The sequence below is a fragment of the Hemiscyllium ocellatum genome, chromosome 30 (genome assembly GCF_020745735.1).
Source record: "Hemiscyllium ocellatum isolate sHemOce1 chromosome 30, sHemOce1.pat.X.cur, whole genome shotgun sequence".
In the NCBI taxonomy this organism is placed as follows: Eukaryota; Metazoa; Chordata; class Chondrichthyes; order Orectolobiformes; family Hemiscylliidae; genus Hemiscyllium; species Hemiscyllium ocellatum.
The window spans coordinates 18,253,981-18,271,162 of record NC_083430.1 but is presented as its reverse complement, the minus strand read 5'-3'; the positions used below and the strand labels follow the sequence as shown (position 1 = coordinate 18,271,162).

The window sequence follows — 17,182 nt, the reverse complement described above, 5'->3', positions numbered from 1 at the left end:
TCAGTCTCTGTGTGCTTCAGACCACCTCCAGATGAAAAACCGGTAGCCTTGTTTCTGCTAACACTACCCTGTGTAATGGGGAGTAACGGAAGCTGATCTCATCCTAATTTTCCCTTTGCTTCAGTAAATTTGAACTGGTCCAGGACTCTGCTTCACAGACGTACTACCTCACACAACACTATGCTTGCTGACCTATGCTAGTTCATAGTTTGGCAGTCCCATGATTTTAAATTTCTTATCCCTGTCTTTAAATTCCTTCATAGCCTCGCTGTCTCCCTATCCCTATTGCTTCCTCTATTCCCTCAGTTCCCCACTCCCGTAACTCTGGAATTCCTTTTCGATCCCCTTTTTCTTCTATTTCAAAACGTTTCCTAAAATCTGTACCTTTGATCAAGCTGATTTTCACTAAATATCTCCTTCTGTGACTGATGTCAAACTTCATTTTTAATAATTTTGAGGGAAATGTGAGTATTTTGTAGCTTGTTAGCTCTTTTGTTGTACAAGTTATGGACTCCTTCCTGATTGTATTTGTATGAGTTCCTGATTGATGAAAAGCTAATTCTAAATGTATGCTTCAAATATTTGGCCTTTCTGATTTGAGTCAAATGAAGTCAGCTGCAACATAAATTGAAAAGACTCATGGCAATTGGGAAGTAAACAGATTCCCAGAGCTTTGTTAATTAGTTGGCAATGAAGGTATGTTTGTAAATGTATAAATCAATGGAATTTGGTACTAGGATTAAGTGAGTATAAGTGGTTATATAAGAAACTGTAAGTGATGAACTGTTTTGAGGATGTCCTGTTCACAGGTCCAGGATTGATTACAAATGGTATAGTTAAATCAAAGTCAGGCAAGAAATTCAGAAGACATTGGGAGCCCCAGCTGCAGGCAATAAATGAAGATAATGAAAAGAAGTTCAGTACACAATGTTTGAAGATGACAGAAGTAGAAAAAGAAGTTCAGAAATCACACAGAGCCATTTGTGGTCATTACAGTAAATGGGATGGAAGAACTAACCCAGCTTTGATACGAACCACCTTTCATCCTTCATTCAGAATAAGTTTTCTTGCTTAATAAATTCTCTTAGTGCCACAATAACATCCTGTCAAAAGTTATTGGCTGATCGCTGAATCTCTCACAATTCCAATGGAACATCTTTTGGATATTTTAATAAGTTAAAACTGCGAGATAATTGTAATTGGTTGATACATTCAGAATGGGGAAAAAATATCTATGAAAAATGCAGAGAACAAAACTTTCATGCCATTCTTGTGTATTTTGTGGGATGTAAGCATTAAAGGTGAGGTTTTCATTTGTGTCCATTGCAAAGTACTCTTGGGCTGGCTGACACACAAAGCCATTTCAGAGGCCAGTCAAGGGTAACTGTATTGCTGTAAATCTGTTTGCAGGCCAGTCATGTAAGGATGCTGAGCTGAAAATGTGTTGCTGGAAAAGCGCAGCAGGTCAGGCAGCATCCAAGGAACAGGAAATTCGATGTTTCAGGCATAAACCCTTCATCAGTCATGTAAGGATGGCAGATTTCCTTCCCTAAATAAACCAGATGATTTATTACAGTGATCCGTGATAGCCTGATCTTCTGGATTATTAATCAGTTGACACCACCAAAATCTACCATCTACCCAAATCAATGAAGGTGAGTGCAAAATAAATGGATATGGAGATGTGTCAAATGACGTTAGGAGATTTTCACACAGTAGTCTGTAGATAAATAGACTCCATTCAGCCCAAAGTATATTCAGGCTTCAAAGTTTCTCTTACGTCAATTTTGAGACTGAGTTTCTCCAGTTACAAAATGTTCCATTGATAGGTCAAGTAGCCAATTAAAAACTTTTTTCAGTAGCGCAAGAATATAATTGCTATTATCACAGGGAATGATTACCAAAAGACTAAGAGATTTCTAACATCCATTCACAATAATAAAAACAATGCTGACATAAACAACTAGTCTTCATATAGTTGTTCCCAATGAAACATACAATTAGATTCTCAGAAGCATTTCAACACTCCTTTAATTGGCTACCTGAGCTATCACTACCTTTGAATGATTTTAACAGAAAAAGCTTTAACTGGTTAAAATTAGTAATACACCTTCACCAAAGTAGCTATTAATATTTTCTTCCAGCATAGAACACCCACAACATGCAGCTCATTATACTTTTTAAAAAGAAAGAATAGCTTGAATTCAAAATACTCTACATAAAACATCATTGTCAAATAAATAAGCAAAATGGGAGAGGACTCACTTCTAATTATATTGGATTATAAAACTCTGATGAGGAATCTTTTTTTCAAATAAAGTGAATTGCTCTTTATAACATTTTGTATCAATCATAAGGGCTAAAGTGATATTAGTGATGCAATGATCTGTTAACTTGGCACCAGAGGGGGTGTGATTTAGGCAAATATGCATCGATGGCTGTAAGGTTCCTTGATCTGAGTAAAGTAAATGAATTACTCATCTAACAATTTCTACATCGATTTTTCTATTCATCTCACTCATAATTTTTCCCGTGGCTTTCAAACAGCAAAGGTCCTCACTTATTTAACCTCTTACTTTAGAATTACATTGTCACTGCTGATACTTATCATAAAATCATAGAACCCTACAGTGTGGAAGGATGCCATTTGGCCCATTGAGTCTGCATGATCTTTCAAAGGATATCCCCTTATGAACCACTACTCCTACCATTATCACTACTCCTGGTTCTAATCCAATATTTGACAATGGACATTGAAAACTGTCCAAAATTGTGCCAGTGCAAACATTGTGAGTGGTAGCTTGATGTACCATGCATATCAGAACTGAATGCAATGCTTTAATGTAATAAGAGTTTGTAGTTGTGTGCTTTTGACACTACATTGCTTAGATTGTTTGTTATTAACAATAACCATTATGGACACTTCTCATGTAGGGAGGGGAGATTTTTAATCTAAAAAAATGGTCGATGACAAATACCGGACTACTTCAATACATTTTTGATAACTGAAAGTTATGAAAACTAGTTGTGAATGATAATCAAAATCTCTTAATTCTGGCAATGATGTGTATTATATTGAAAAAAAAGTGAACAATAAATGATATGACACAAAATTTATTTGTACAGTTTGGCTAACTCTTAATATATTCCCAATAAGGCAATGCCTTGATCTGTGTAGAAAATTAAGCCTGTAACATTCTGAAGTTTAGCATGACAATAATGCACAGTCTATTACAGTATCATTTATGGTGGATGCATTGATTGTTGTCAATGGTGGCTAGTGCAATATTGAAGCTACCTTCCACATAATTTTAATAAATGATAACAAAAACAGCATTTGCAAAGCTCTCAAAGATGCCCCAAGGTTACATTATTGCAGTATCCTTTCCTGCTCATTGATTTCGTTAGTCCTGCACTAGCCTCTGAAAAAAAAAGACTTTTGATTCAGAATTGTGGATCTAATAGCAGCCCAGAACACAGACAAAGTTTTTTTTAAAATATGATTTCTATTTTTGTACTTAGTTTCTCTTCATAATTTGCTGGACATCCAGCATTGATGAACTGAGATGACGTAACTGAAAAAAAAATTATTATTTCTACCCTTGTGTCAGACATTCTAGAACAATATCTTAAAATTCTCTAAGTTTACCTCCCATTCTCCAACATATCTACAATATGCTTTGAATGAAATGAGATCTATTGTGAGGAAGCAGGGACACAAGCTCATGATCCAGTATTCTAGTACTCCAACAAAATTTTGAATAAATCATCAAGGCGCACTCTCCATGTCAATATTGGCACAGAACAAATACCATCATTCCTTCAGTAATAGATATTCTACTCCAGAGGTTTCAGTGAATAATCCTGACTAAAACTTTAATGCTGGACTTGTGAATGCTACATGATCATCTTTCAGATGTGATGTTAAGGAAATACACCTTCTATATATTGAGCATAAAAGATAAGTTGTCACTATTTTGAATTTCAGTAGAGAGGTTAGAGAAAGAAAGAAATTGGATTTATGCAATGCTTCTCAGCCTCTCGGGAATCACAAAGTGCTCTGCAGGGAAATCTATATTTTTGAAGTATAACAGAAAAAAGTCTCCTGGTTTCCTGGTCAATATTTATCCAATAATCAAAATCTCTGGGGCCTGGTGAACTAGTTACTTATTCCATTGTGGTTTGGAGACTGAGCACAGTTTTCTTGACATCACACCTCATCAGTAATTCACTAGTTGTTAAGCATCTTGTCATAGCTTGAGTTTATGAATTATGTTACCTAAATTGAAGATGTAGAAACAAAGATTTTAAAAGATATTATAATACTAAAGGAGCAAAATGATTTCAGAAACAGAACTTAGTAAGGAGGCTGAGACTTGTTTTACCTTACCTTCACTGTTTCTGTTGTGTTGATGATATTTAGAGTATAGACTCCACTTGTCATAAATCCTGATTTGTACACTTCAGCACAGTCTTTAAATGCAACTTGATCTTTGGCAGTCCGTGGAATTTCTATGATATAGAACAATGGAGGTCCTCAGTTTATTTGATCCAATTAAAAACAAAAACGATAGGACTTCATAGTGTTAATGTCACTTATTGCATCTTAAAGAAAGGGATTTAATCAGACTCGTTTTACTGAGGAGAAAGGAGTGACAGAAGGCCTGTTATTACTTATAATCTAAAACAAGGGAGGAACATTACTTTCTACTCTCCCTAGTTTATTCCTCATGGTTGGTTTGCGAAAAGGCCACGTCAGTGAGAACTGGCCAGAAGATGGATCAAGTGCCCAGAAGTGTCATTTTCTTCAGTTTTTCAGATTAAACAACATCTGGAAGCTGTTTCAACACCAGAATAGATAAAATTGCAGAAATAGGTTCACATCCCAACAGGGCAGCAACTTAACATATGAGCACTCATTTATTTATTAAAATAAACAATAACAATAAGAATTCTGACAAGGTTGCTGTATGTTTATTATCTCTTGGGATGACCATTGCTGATGCTCACAAATGGCGCATTTGACACAGGATTTAAATATTAATTACTGCCCAAGAGTCCAGTGGGGAATCACCCGTATGGTGCCTTGAGGCAGCTCACAGCTGTTTGTAAATGACACTCTTGTTTAATTTTGCACTGCTGATCACATTGCAGAAGAGGGAAAAAGACAGTGATAAAAAATAATTACTACATTTGCATCTTTCACTTCTTTTCATAAAAATCTCTTTGAAGGCTGGAAATTTTCGGCTCCAGTGCTTTTTGCATTTATTGTCAAAGTGACCTCATTTACATATTTATGAACATTGTTTATAACTCTAAAGTATGCAAACTCCATTTCGATCTGTTTATTTCTGTGCATGGGTCTGCCTTGCACAGAATGAAGGACAAGTCAAGTTATCAGCATTATGGATTGTATCAATATTGTGCGTTGCACCATTAGTCAAATCAAGAACCCTGCAACAGACTGAATGGTGGTCAGGTGAGCACAATACCATCAGCAGGTGAGAATTGCCTTTGAATATCTCTCAACAGTCAACAATTGTGGGCGGCATGGTGGCACAGTGGTTAGCACTGCTGCCTCACAGTGCCAGAGACCCGGGTTCAATTCCTGCCTCAGGCGACTGACTGTGTGGAGTTTGCACGTTCTCCCTGTGTCTGCGTGGGTTTCCTGCGAGTGCCGGTTTCCTCCCACAGTCCAAAGATGTGCGGGTCAGATGAATTGGCCATGCTAAATTGTCCGTAGTCTTAGGTAAGAGGTAATTGTAGGTGTATGGGTGGGTTGCGCTTCAGCAGGTCGGTGTGGACTTGTTGGGCTGAAGGGCCTGTTTCCACACTGTAAGTAATCTAATCTAAGGGTTTTAGGCATAAGGGACAGGTTTGCCTAAATGATTAATTAATTAATGATTCATTGTCCCCTCGTGGTATTCAGGGTCATTGCTAGTGAAGGCACGTAATTCTCCGGATTCCCACTCATCATCTCTCATTTCCTGATCCCAACTGATTCTCAAGCCAACTTCCAGCAGTTTCCCTCAAACTCTTTAAATTTCAAAAGCCGACAAACCCTAAGTTTGCTTGGGAAGGAATTTTTATTGTTGGCATTTTGTTTTTGTTACCAGATATAGCATCCACTGTTTTCCAGAAACTGATAGAGTGGCCTATGTCGACTCACCTGAGACTTTTCACTTGCACCCTCTCCAGAGCCCAGTGGAAATTTGGACATATTTTGAAGTAGTATTTATTGGTTACGACTTATTTATTGGCTACAACTTACATAAGCATAGATACAAAAACAATAAATAAAAACAAATTCAAAATTAATTAAATAAAACAAGGATGGAGAGTCAGGTGATGGATTGTTTCTGCATGATGTGAGAGTTGGTGGACACCATTGTGGTTCTGAGTAACCGTATTTGTAGGAAATGTTGGTTGCTGGATGAACTTTGGCTCAGAGTCACTAAGCTGGAATCTGAGCTTCAAACATTGCGACACATCCAGGAGGGGGAAAGCTACCCAGACACTGTGTTTCAGGAAGCGAAAGTGAGTACTGCAGATGCTGGAGATCAAAGTCAAGATTAGAATGGTGCTGGAAAGAAGGAAAGAAGGGCTTTTGCCTGAAATGTCGATTTTCCTGCTCCTTGGATGCTGTCTGACCTGCTGTGTTTTTCCATCATCATTCTAATCTTGACTATGTTTCAGGAGACAGTCACACCCCTTAGACTAACTAACTTGAATTCGGCCAGGGGTCAGGGATAGAAGGGTTGTGGCTGTGAGTCAGGCAGGTAGATGGATCCAGGAGGTAATGGATCCAGGAGGTAGAGGGATCCAGGAGATAGAGTTGCAGGAGCCTCAGCAACCACGATGGTGTCCACCAGCTCCCACATCATGCAGAAACAATCTATCACCTGACCTTCCATCCTTGTTTCATTTAATTAGTTTTGAATTTGTCTTTATCCAACAGGTTCATGAGTTTTGCTCCCTGTGTGGATTGGAATGGGGACTGCAGGGAGGATGAGCTGACTGACCTCAGCATTGTGTGCTGGGAGCCATTCAAGTGGCGTGAGAGAAATGTTGTTGTAATTGATGACAGTATAATCAGAGGCACTGACACTATTCTTTTTGACCAGGATTGAAAGTCATGAAGGTTGTGTTGCCTGCTTGGTGCTCAGGTTTGGGGTATCTCATCTGGGCTGCAGAGGAACTTGGAGTGGGAGGGTAAACATTCAGTGATTGTGGTCCACGTAGCTACCACTGACATAGATAAAACTAGGACAGAGGTTCTGTGAAGGGAGTATGAACATCTCGAAGCTAAATTAAAAAGCAGAAACAAAAAAGCAATAATCTTTGGATTACTACCTGTGCTTCAAGCTAATTGGCACAGGATCAATAAGATTAAGCAGGTAAATGGGTGGCTCAAAGATTGATGTGGGAGAAATAGATTTGAATTCATGGGACATTGGCACCAGTACTGGGGAAGAAGGGACCGGTGTCAATGGGAAAGTCTTCACCTGAATCCTGCTGGGTCCAGAGTCCTCACAAATCACGTAGTTAGGGCTGTAGACAGGGCTTTAAACTATAAGGGTGAGGGGAGAGTTTAGTTATAGGGGAAATTAGCAAACCTGAATTAAAGGAGGAGATAAGAATGCAGAACTCTGGAGAGGTTATTAAAATCTGCAACACAGACACAAATAGGACAGAGTGTACAGAATGGGAGAGCAATCAAACTTCAAGCACATTGGACCAAAGAATGACAATGAGACAAGGGGCAGTTGATACAGGACTGAAATTGATATATCTGATTGCATGTAGTACAAAGAATGAGGGAAATGAGATCGTGACGCAGATTGAAATTGGAAGATATGACATGGTGGGCATCACGGAGATTTGGCAAGAGGATCAGGATTGGGGGCTGAATATTCACGGATATACATCCTATCAAAAGGGTAGGCAGGTGGGCAAAGGGGGTGAGGTTGCCTTACTAGTAAGAGATAAAATTAAATCAATAGTAAGAAAAGAAGTACAGTCAGATAGTATAGAATCCGTGTAGGCATAATTGAGGAACCGCTTAGGTGAAAAAAACATAATTAGAGCTATGTACAGTCCTCCAAACAGCAGTCAGAAGCTAGGGCACAAGACACACCAGGAGATAGAAAAGATGTGTTGGAAAGGAAAAGTTACAGTGATCATTGGGGATTTCAATATGCAGGTGGACTTCGAAAATCAGGTTGGTAGTGGATTATAAGAAAAGGAATTTGTGGAAAGTCGATGAGATGGCTTTTTTGGAGCAGCTTGTGGTGGAGCCCACTGGGGAGCAGGCAATACTGGATTTAGTGTTATGCAATGAGGCAGACTTGATAAGGAAGCTGAAGGTGACAGAACCCTGAGGCGACAATGATCATAATATGAATGAATTTACTCTGCAATTTGAGAGGGAGAAGATAGAATTCAAGGCAATGGTATTACAGCTGAATAAAGGCAACTACAGAGGCATGAAGGAGGAGCTGGGTAGAATTGACCAGCAGAGGAGTCAAGCAAGAAAGACAGTGGAATGGCAATGGCAGGAGTTTCTGGGATAGTTCAGGAGGCACAGCAGAGATTCATCCTGAGGAAAAAGAAACATGGTACAGGGAGGATGAGGCAACCACAGCTGACTAGGGAAGTCAGGGATAGCATAAAAGCAAAAGAGAAAGCATATAATGTGGTGATAGGCAATGGGAAACCAGAGGATAAGGAAGCTTACAAAGACCAACAGAGGACAACAAAAAAAAGGAGGGAGAAGATTAAATCTGAGGATAAGCGAGCCAGTAGTATAAAGGAAATCTAAGAGTTTCTGTAGATATATAAAGGGCAAAAGAAGGGCAAAAGTGGACATTGGGCCACTGGGGAATGATGCTGGGGAAACTGAAGTAGGGAACAAGGAAATAGCTGTGAAACTGAATAATTACTGATCAGCCTTCACGGTGGAAGACATGACTAATATCCCAAAAATTCAAGAAAGTGAGTGGGCAGAGCTGAGTATGGTGGCCATCATCAAGGAGATGGTTCAAAAAAACTGAATGGTCTGAAGGTGGATAAATCACCTGGACCAGATGGACTACACCCCAGAATTCTAAAGGAAATAGCTGAAAAGATGGTGGAGGCATTAGTGGTGATCTTTCAGGAATTGTTAGAATCAGCAAGGGTCCCAGAAGACCGAAAATTGCTAACATGACATCCCTTTTAAAAAGAAAGCAAGGCAAAAGATTGAAAATTACGGACTGATTATTCTAACCTCGGTTATAGCTAAGATCTTGGAATCCACTGTGAAGAATAAGACTTGTGAATACAGAGGAACCTTCATTATCCGCCATTCGATTAACTTAATTTCAGATTATCCGAACAAGATCGTAAAGTCCCAATGCGTGGCTATGTTATTCGGTATCAATTAACCGGCATCTGACTAACCGAACAAAATACGCTCTGCCCGTGTCCTTCAGATAATCGAGGTTCCTCTGTATGGTAAAATATGGCAGAGTCAGCACGTTTCATCAAAGGGATGTCATGCCTGACAAATCTTCTATAATTATTTGAGGAAGTAATGAGCAGAGTAGACCAAGGAAAGCCAATGGATGCTATCTACATGGACTTTAAGAAAGCCTTTGACAAGGTGCTGTACAGGAAGCTACTGAGTAAGACAAGGGCCCATGGGATTAGAGGCAAGGTGCTAGCATGGATAGAAGCTTAGGTGACAGGCAGAAAGCAGAGAGTGAGGATAAAAGGGCCATTCTCAGGATGGCAGCCGGTGACAAGCAGTATTCCACAAGGTTCAGTGTTGGGACCATAACTTTTCACTTTATACATTAGCCATCTAGATGAAGGAACTGAGGACACTCTGGCTTAGTTTGCAGATGATACAAAGATAGATAGAGGGACAGGTAGTATTGAGGGGGGGGGGGAGCTGCAGAAGGATTTGGACAGGTTAGGAGAGTGGGCAAAGAAATGGCAGTTGGAGTACAATGTGGGAAATTGTGAGGTCATGCATTTTGTTTGGAAGCATAGAGGTATAGACTTTTTTTCAAAAAGGGAAGAAAATTCAGATGTCTAAAGTGCAAAGAGTCCTGGGAGTTCTAGTTCAGGATTCTGTCAAGGTAAACTTGCAGGTTTAGTCAGTAGTTAAGAAGGACTTGAATATAAAAGAAGGGATATACTTCTGAGGTTCTGGTCAGACCACATTTGGAATAGTGTATGCAGTTTTGGACCCCATATCTCAGAAATAATATATTGGCCCTGGAGTGGGTTCATAGGAGGTTCATGAGAATGGTCCCAGGAATGAAAAGCTTAATATATGAGGAATATTTGACAACTCTGGGTTTGCACTCAATGGAGTTTAGAGGATGAGGGAAATCGAATTGAAGCCTACAAAATACTGACTGGCCTAGACAGAGTGGAGATTGGGAAGATGTTTCCATCAGTAGGAGAGACTAGTACCTGAGGGCACAACCTTAGAGTAAAGGGAAGACCCTCTAGAAAAGAGATAAGGACAAACTTCTTCAGCCAGAGAGTGGTGAATATATGGATTTCATTGCCACAGAAGGCTGTGGAAGCCAGGTTGTTGAGTACATTTAAGACTGAAGTATATAGGTCATTGAGTATGAAGGGGATCAAGGGTGACAGGGAGAATGCCAGAGGATGGGGTCGAGAAACTTATCAGCCATGATTGAATGGCAGAGCAGACTCAATGGGCTGAATGGCCTAACTTCTGTTCCTATGTTTCATGGTCTTATGTTCTTATAGTACTGACTTTGGAAGAGTTATCAAAAGCAACAGGACTGATCAAGCTACTTAGGAACACAAGAATGGCCCATTCAGTCCATCAAGCCTGTCCTGCCATCAATATGATTGTGGTGGATTGTATACTTCAATGCCTTTTACTCAACCCATCAACATAACCTTAAACACCACTAGTAATCAGAAAACTAACAATCTCTACCTTAAACATTCTCAAGGACTGAGCTTCCGGAACCATCTGTGGTAGACAATTCCAAAAATTAACAACTGTCTGAGTAAAAATAAAACCTTCTCATCTTGGACCTATGTGGCATCATCCGTATTTTTAATTACTTCCCCAACTTGGTGAAACACCTTATCTGCATCTATCTGTTTATCCCTTTATATACTTTGTAACGTTCAATGAGATCACTTCTTAATCTTTATAACAGGCCCAGTTTGCCCAATCTCTCTTCATAGAACAATCCCATCATTCCGGGAACAAGTCTTCTGAACCTTAGTGGATGCCTTCTATGACTATAATTTTTCCTGACATAAGGAGACCAAAACTGTGCACAATACCTCAGGTGTAGTCCAACCAAGCTTCTATACAACTGAAGTAGTACTCCATTACTCATGTACTCAAATCTTCTTGATACTTAATACAAGAAAATGGGACAATTTACTTAAGTCATAGCCTTATCGTTATGTATATAGTGATTTGACAAGTTTTCATTAGGCAATCACAAACAAGGCAATAATTTCATCAGAACAGTTACCATCCAAATGCTCAAGAAGGTCTCAGTTCAATCTATAATCTTTGCTGAGACAAGTGCTCTCAAGAAAAGACATACAATATTTTCTGAAACAGTCATAAACAACTTATAAAGTGAATGCTTGTTTCTCTTTCCACAGATGCTGCCAAACTTGCTGAATATTTCCAGCATTTTCTGACAACAGTTCAGAATTCCAACATCTGCAATATTTTGCTTCCATTTGTATGAAATCATTATTGTTAATTATTGGCATGGAGAAGTAAAATTCCTTGATATACCCCAGTAAAATTCAGTAATTGGTCAGTTTTATTTATATTTCCAATTTTTTTGAGCTGTTTCAAAGAAGGATTGAAGTCAGTAGAGAGAAATATAATGTTATGTGATTAAAACACTGTATGGAGGTCACAGTTCTAGAGTTCTTGTCAAGGGTATTTGTCAAAGAAGTGTCTGCAGAGATGATCCTGCCAGACTTGGGCAATGGAGATGCAGAAATAGCAAGATGCTCTTGAGTTTGCTTTCTTACTCTCAGCAGAGGTTTATTTCAGGAAACTAATCAATTCTTACTCTATGAAGAGAATATCAGTGTCTCTTCCTGTTGGCCTCTGATTGAATATATCAACACGCGTCATAAGGATTCTATCGTCAGTGTTGGGACATGAGTACTGATCAAACATGAAAGTCATAGAACAATATATTGTCTTACTTATTCCTTTTTCAGAAGTGTTCCTGTATATAGTGTTGTTCCCTTGCTTTTTCTAAGCTGCTTTTTCTGCCTGCAACAGTGATGGCAGAGTAACCCTGTCTATGGACCACCCAAGGGGAAGGCTAAACATTCTTCATTATTTTAAATTTAATGAGATCTGGCCATGTAACCAGTCTCATCAGAGTGCAGAGATGTCCTACTGTAACTTTGCTGGCTCTTTGCTAGAATCTTTTCAACGAGCAGCATGGTTTAACCCACTGTATAGCTAAAATCCTTATCCAGCTCAGCTAATGGCTTTTGGACCAGCTGAACATCAGACAAAGTACAGGTCTTGACCCATAAGGAGTCTTAATCTTTATTTCGCTTGGGTAAAAGGTAATGAGAGTAGGGGGATCAGAAATTGTGGCGGAAACCAACTCATGTCCCCCAGTGATTCTGTTCTCAGGCACAAGAAGACATCGCCATATCAGTCAGCAGGCATGAAATTTCAGCATGATCTTTACACTAACCGTTGCCATGGGAAACCATATTCAGCAGGTTGTGAACAGTCTCCATTAATAAAAGCTGCTGGCTCTGTAGGATACTGTTGTTCTGTGTGGCTACATTCAGCTGCTTCTCCAGCTGCCCGATAAGTGTACTCTGCTTCACCAACAGGTCCTGCATCTGCAGTTTCTCCGCTTTTATTGATTGAAGCTCAGCTTCATGTTTACCTTCCATTTCCAAGACTTTCTTCTCTAGAAAGCTGAAAGACAAGATGTCACATTCAATATCAATGTGCTTTCTTTTCACTGAATAAAAGTTAGTATATTGTACAGGTGCATTCTGCGAGAGATGGATGCAGATGTTAGAGCGATAATTCATGAGAAAAGATTTTTTATAATTCCTAGAAGTGTTCAAAATTCGAGAACTTTATTTGTCACATTTTGCCAGCAGTCATGGCAACAGGTGTATTTCAGGATGGTATAAGATTTCTAGTTTTGAGACGATTTGCAAACCTGAGAGTTAAAAGCCTCCACACTCCCAGCACCAGATTTTCTTAATACTTTGATCATACTACATACAAATTTGAGATTAGTTTGTGTTCTATGTTATGGATTCAACATATTGACTCAAAAATGATAAAAGCAAGTTATGTCCTCGGGCAGGTCTGTGAGATGTTTATCATAGAAAAGGAAATAGATCAATTCAGGGTCAGGAGTCTGACAACCGGGTCATTTCCAGGTCCTGATGACGCATTTTATTGTTGTCAGTCATTTGCCTCAATGAGAAAGAGGGTTGGGATCAAGCCACGCTATTTCCAGAATTTCCACAACAGTTACAGATTTTAAAATGTACATAGAATTCTTCAGTTTGCTGGGTTTTTGGATCCAGTTTGACTAAAAGCATGGACTACATTTCTGCGTTTAACAAAAATTATGAGTTTTTACATTTAGATGTTAGCTGCACGCAAACAATTATGAACCATTAGGATATAACCCATTATTCAAAATATTAATGCCCTGCTAAACTCCCACTTAAACACAGACACAGTCAGAACAAAATAAAATGGCTGCTTTGGATGAAGGAAAACTGTGAAAGCCATTCAATAGTCACCGTTCACAGGATCTGCTGAGATAGTTCTTGGGCTGCTCAGAATGCTGTTCCTTAGCTTTCCTTTCTCTGGATATTTTCAATGATTTCCAAGAGGTAAAGCAAGATTAGTTCACACAATGGCAAATGTCTCTGATTTATTAATTAAAAATCATGGCATTGAGTGATGACTGAAGGAAAAATAAATTGGTTTTCTACAGGCTTACAGGAGCTTTTCCTGCAGAGAGAGCTCCTGAGCTGGTGAGGATCTGTAGACATCTTACTATTTTGTTCACAGACCCATACTGTTGAGCTACCTAAGAACCAATCATATTTTGTTGGCAGGCAGAAGGCATTTGTCACTGGCCTACCGAAAAAACAGCCGGTTGTTGCCAACCCAAGCTCCATTTGTACACAACCCATCAGCCCCAACAAATCTGAGTTGATATTGATGGAGGAGGCAGCACTAAGAATTGTGGGAGCACCATTGTGTTAGGCTTTGGGAGATGACAAGATAGGAGGCAGTGAAGAATAGGATCACAACTCGCTTCTGTACCTATGGCAGTTACACATTGTCACATCCCAGGCACTACATGTTTCACTTGCCTATCAATTGAAAATTTGAAGTGCTCCTCCCAAGCTTGTTTTTGCGAGTTTAATTATAAGCACAAGAGGCAAGCATTTGTGCCCAGCTCCTCTGTCACATTCCAATCACTCAATATCTGCCTAACCCCATGCCTTCAGGAAATTGTCTTGTGCTGTGGAGGTATTGGGGTGCAGTAATCCTTCTGGCAAGGCGACTTTCAATGCATGCTAGTTTCCATCTCACCCCCCCCACGACATATGAGATTTCAAAGTCACGTTAAGTCTAGAACGAGAGATCATCTAATTTAAGATGAGGTGAATTTTGACTTGACTGAATGACGAAGGAGAGAGCATACCCTGTGCTTGTGTTGTGCAGAGTTACAAGCATGTTGTCCAGGAAGTAGACGTCAGTGTTTGTAAAACCACAGAAAAGAAAACAAGACAATCTATCACTGCCATCTAAGCAATGTTATCCAGCTGCAGAGCAGTAACTTCCTACTGGTGTTCTTCTTTGTAAAATGAACATGCAAACATCATTTAAACAAAGGCAGTCTCAAGAAGCAAACAAAAAAATTCAGCAGTGTTTCATTACAATAAATTCATTTCAAAGAGACACTAGAATCATGCAACCCAGGCTGAAGCAAGTCCTGAATCAACCAACTTCTCATGCACTTATTTCATGCAGTCAAGTCGCATATACTCCAAACACTTTAATTATCAATTCAGTGAAGCACTTGAAGCAGTCACTAAGAATTCTCAGAAATATTATGGTTGTATATGAGGTCTAGAGCAGTGAGATGAATTCATCATTTATTTCTTGAATTAAAATACCTCAAGAGTCACAGTTCTTGACACAGTGAACCGCTCTGAACAATGTTTTCTCTTTTGGAAAGGCAAAGGCTTCTTAAATAATCAGCCAGCCATGAACAGATTCTGTTGCATAGGAAGGATATATAAATCATGATTGGGATAGGAATATGGGAACAGGTGCAGGCCATTCAGCCATCATGTCTCTTCTGTCATTTCATGAGAAAGCTTGATCTATTAGAATCATAGAGTCATAGAGATGTACAGCACGGTAACAGACCCTTCAGTCCATGCCAACCAGCTATCCCAACCCAATCTAGCCAGTACCCAGCCCATATCCCTCCAAACCCTTCTTATTCACATACTCATCCTGATGTCTTTTAAATGTTGCAACTGTACCAACCTCCACCACTTCCTCTGGTAGCCCATTCCATACACGTACCACTGTCTGTGTGAAAAAGTTGCCCCTTAGTTCTCTTTTATATCTTTCCTCTCTCACCCTAAACCTATGCCTTCTAGTTCTGGACTCCCTCATCCCAGGGAAAAGACCTTGTCTATTTACCCTCACCATGTCCCTCCTGATTTTATAAACCTATATAAGGTCACCTCTCAGCCTCCAATGCACCAGGGAAAACAGTCCAAGCCTATTCAACCTCTTCCAATAGCTCAAATCCTCCAACCCTGGCAATATCCTTGTAATTTTTTTCTGAACCCTTTCAAGTTTCACAACATTGTTCCAATAGGAAGGAGACCAGAATTGCATGCTATATTCCAAAAGTGGCCTAACCACTGTCCTGTACCTCACAAATCCTGTAGTCAATACTCTGACAAATGAAGGAAAGCTTACCGAATGCCTTCTGCACTATCCTATCTACCTGTGACTCTACTTTCAAAGACCTATGAACCTGCACTCCAAGGTCTCTTTGTTCAGTAACACTCCCTAGGACATCACTATTAAGTGTCTAAGTCCTGCTAAGATTTGCTTTCCCAAAATGCAGCACCTCACATTTACCTAAATTAAACTCCATCTCCCGCTTCTCAGCCCATTGGCCCATCTGATCAAGATCCTGTTGTAATCTGAGATAAACTTTTTCGCTTTCCACAACACTTCCAATGTTGGTGTTATTGGCAAACCTACGAACTATACCTCTTATGCTCACATCCAAACCATTAATGTAAATGATAAAAAGTAGTGGATCCAGCACCGATCCTTGTGGCACTCCACTGACCACAGGGCTCCAGTCTGAAAAACAACCCTCCACCACCACCCTCTGTCTTCTACCTTTGAACCAGTTCTGTATTCAACTGGTTAGTTCTTCCTGTATTCTATGAGATCTAACCTTGCTAACCAGTCTCCCATGGGGAACCTTGCCGAACACCTTACTGAAGTCCATACAAATCATTTCTAGTACTCTTCCCTCATCAATCCTCTTTGTCACTTCTTCAAAAAACTCAATCACTCAGTGAGACATGATTTCCCCTGCACAAAGCCACGTTGACTATCAATAATCAGTCCTTGCCTTTCCAAGAGTCCCTCAGGATTCCCTCCAACAACTTGCCCACCACCGATATCAGGCTCACAGGTCTATAGTTCCCTGGCTTGTCCTTACCATCCTTCTTAAACAGTGGCATCATGTTAGCCAACCTCCAGTCTTCCGGCACCTCACCTGTGACAATCAATGATACAAATATCTCCGCAAGGGTCCCAGCAATCACTTCCCTAGTTTCCCACAGAGTTCTCGGGTACACCTGATCAGGTTCAGAGGATTTATCCACTTTTATGTGTTTCAAGACATCTAGCAGTTCCTTCTCTGTAATATGGACATTTTTCAAGATGTCACCATCTATTTCCCTATATTCTATATCTTCCATGTCCTTTTCCACAGTAAACACAGATGCAAAATACCTGTCTAGTATCTCCCCCAGCTCCTGCTGCTTCACACAAAGGCGGCCTTGCTGATCTTTAAGGGGCCCTATTCTCTCCCCAGTTACCCTTTTG

At 39.8% G+C, this 17,182-nt stretch overlaps 1 protein-coding gene across 2 annotated transcripts in view; it reads right to left on the bottom strand.

Annotated features, from left to right (window-relative positions):
- The window catches only part of angpt2b (angiopoietin 2b), a 255,197-nt gene that overhangs the window by 117,045 nt on the left and 120,970 nt on the right, over positions 1-17,182 (bottom strand). For both annotated transcript variants that reach the window (XM_060847374.1, XM_060847373.1), the window contains exons 4-5: positions 12,732-12,964; positions 4,391-4,512 (exon numbers count right to left, since the gene is read on the bottom strand). In XM_060847374.1, the coding sequence (XP_060703357.1) occupies positions 4,391-4,512; positions 12,732-12,964 (355 nt within the window). The remainder of the gene's footprint in view (positions 1-4,390; positions 4,513-12,731; positions 12,965-17,182) is intronic.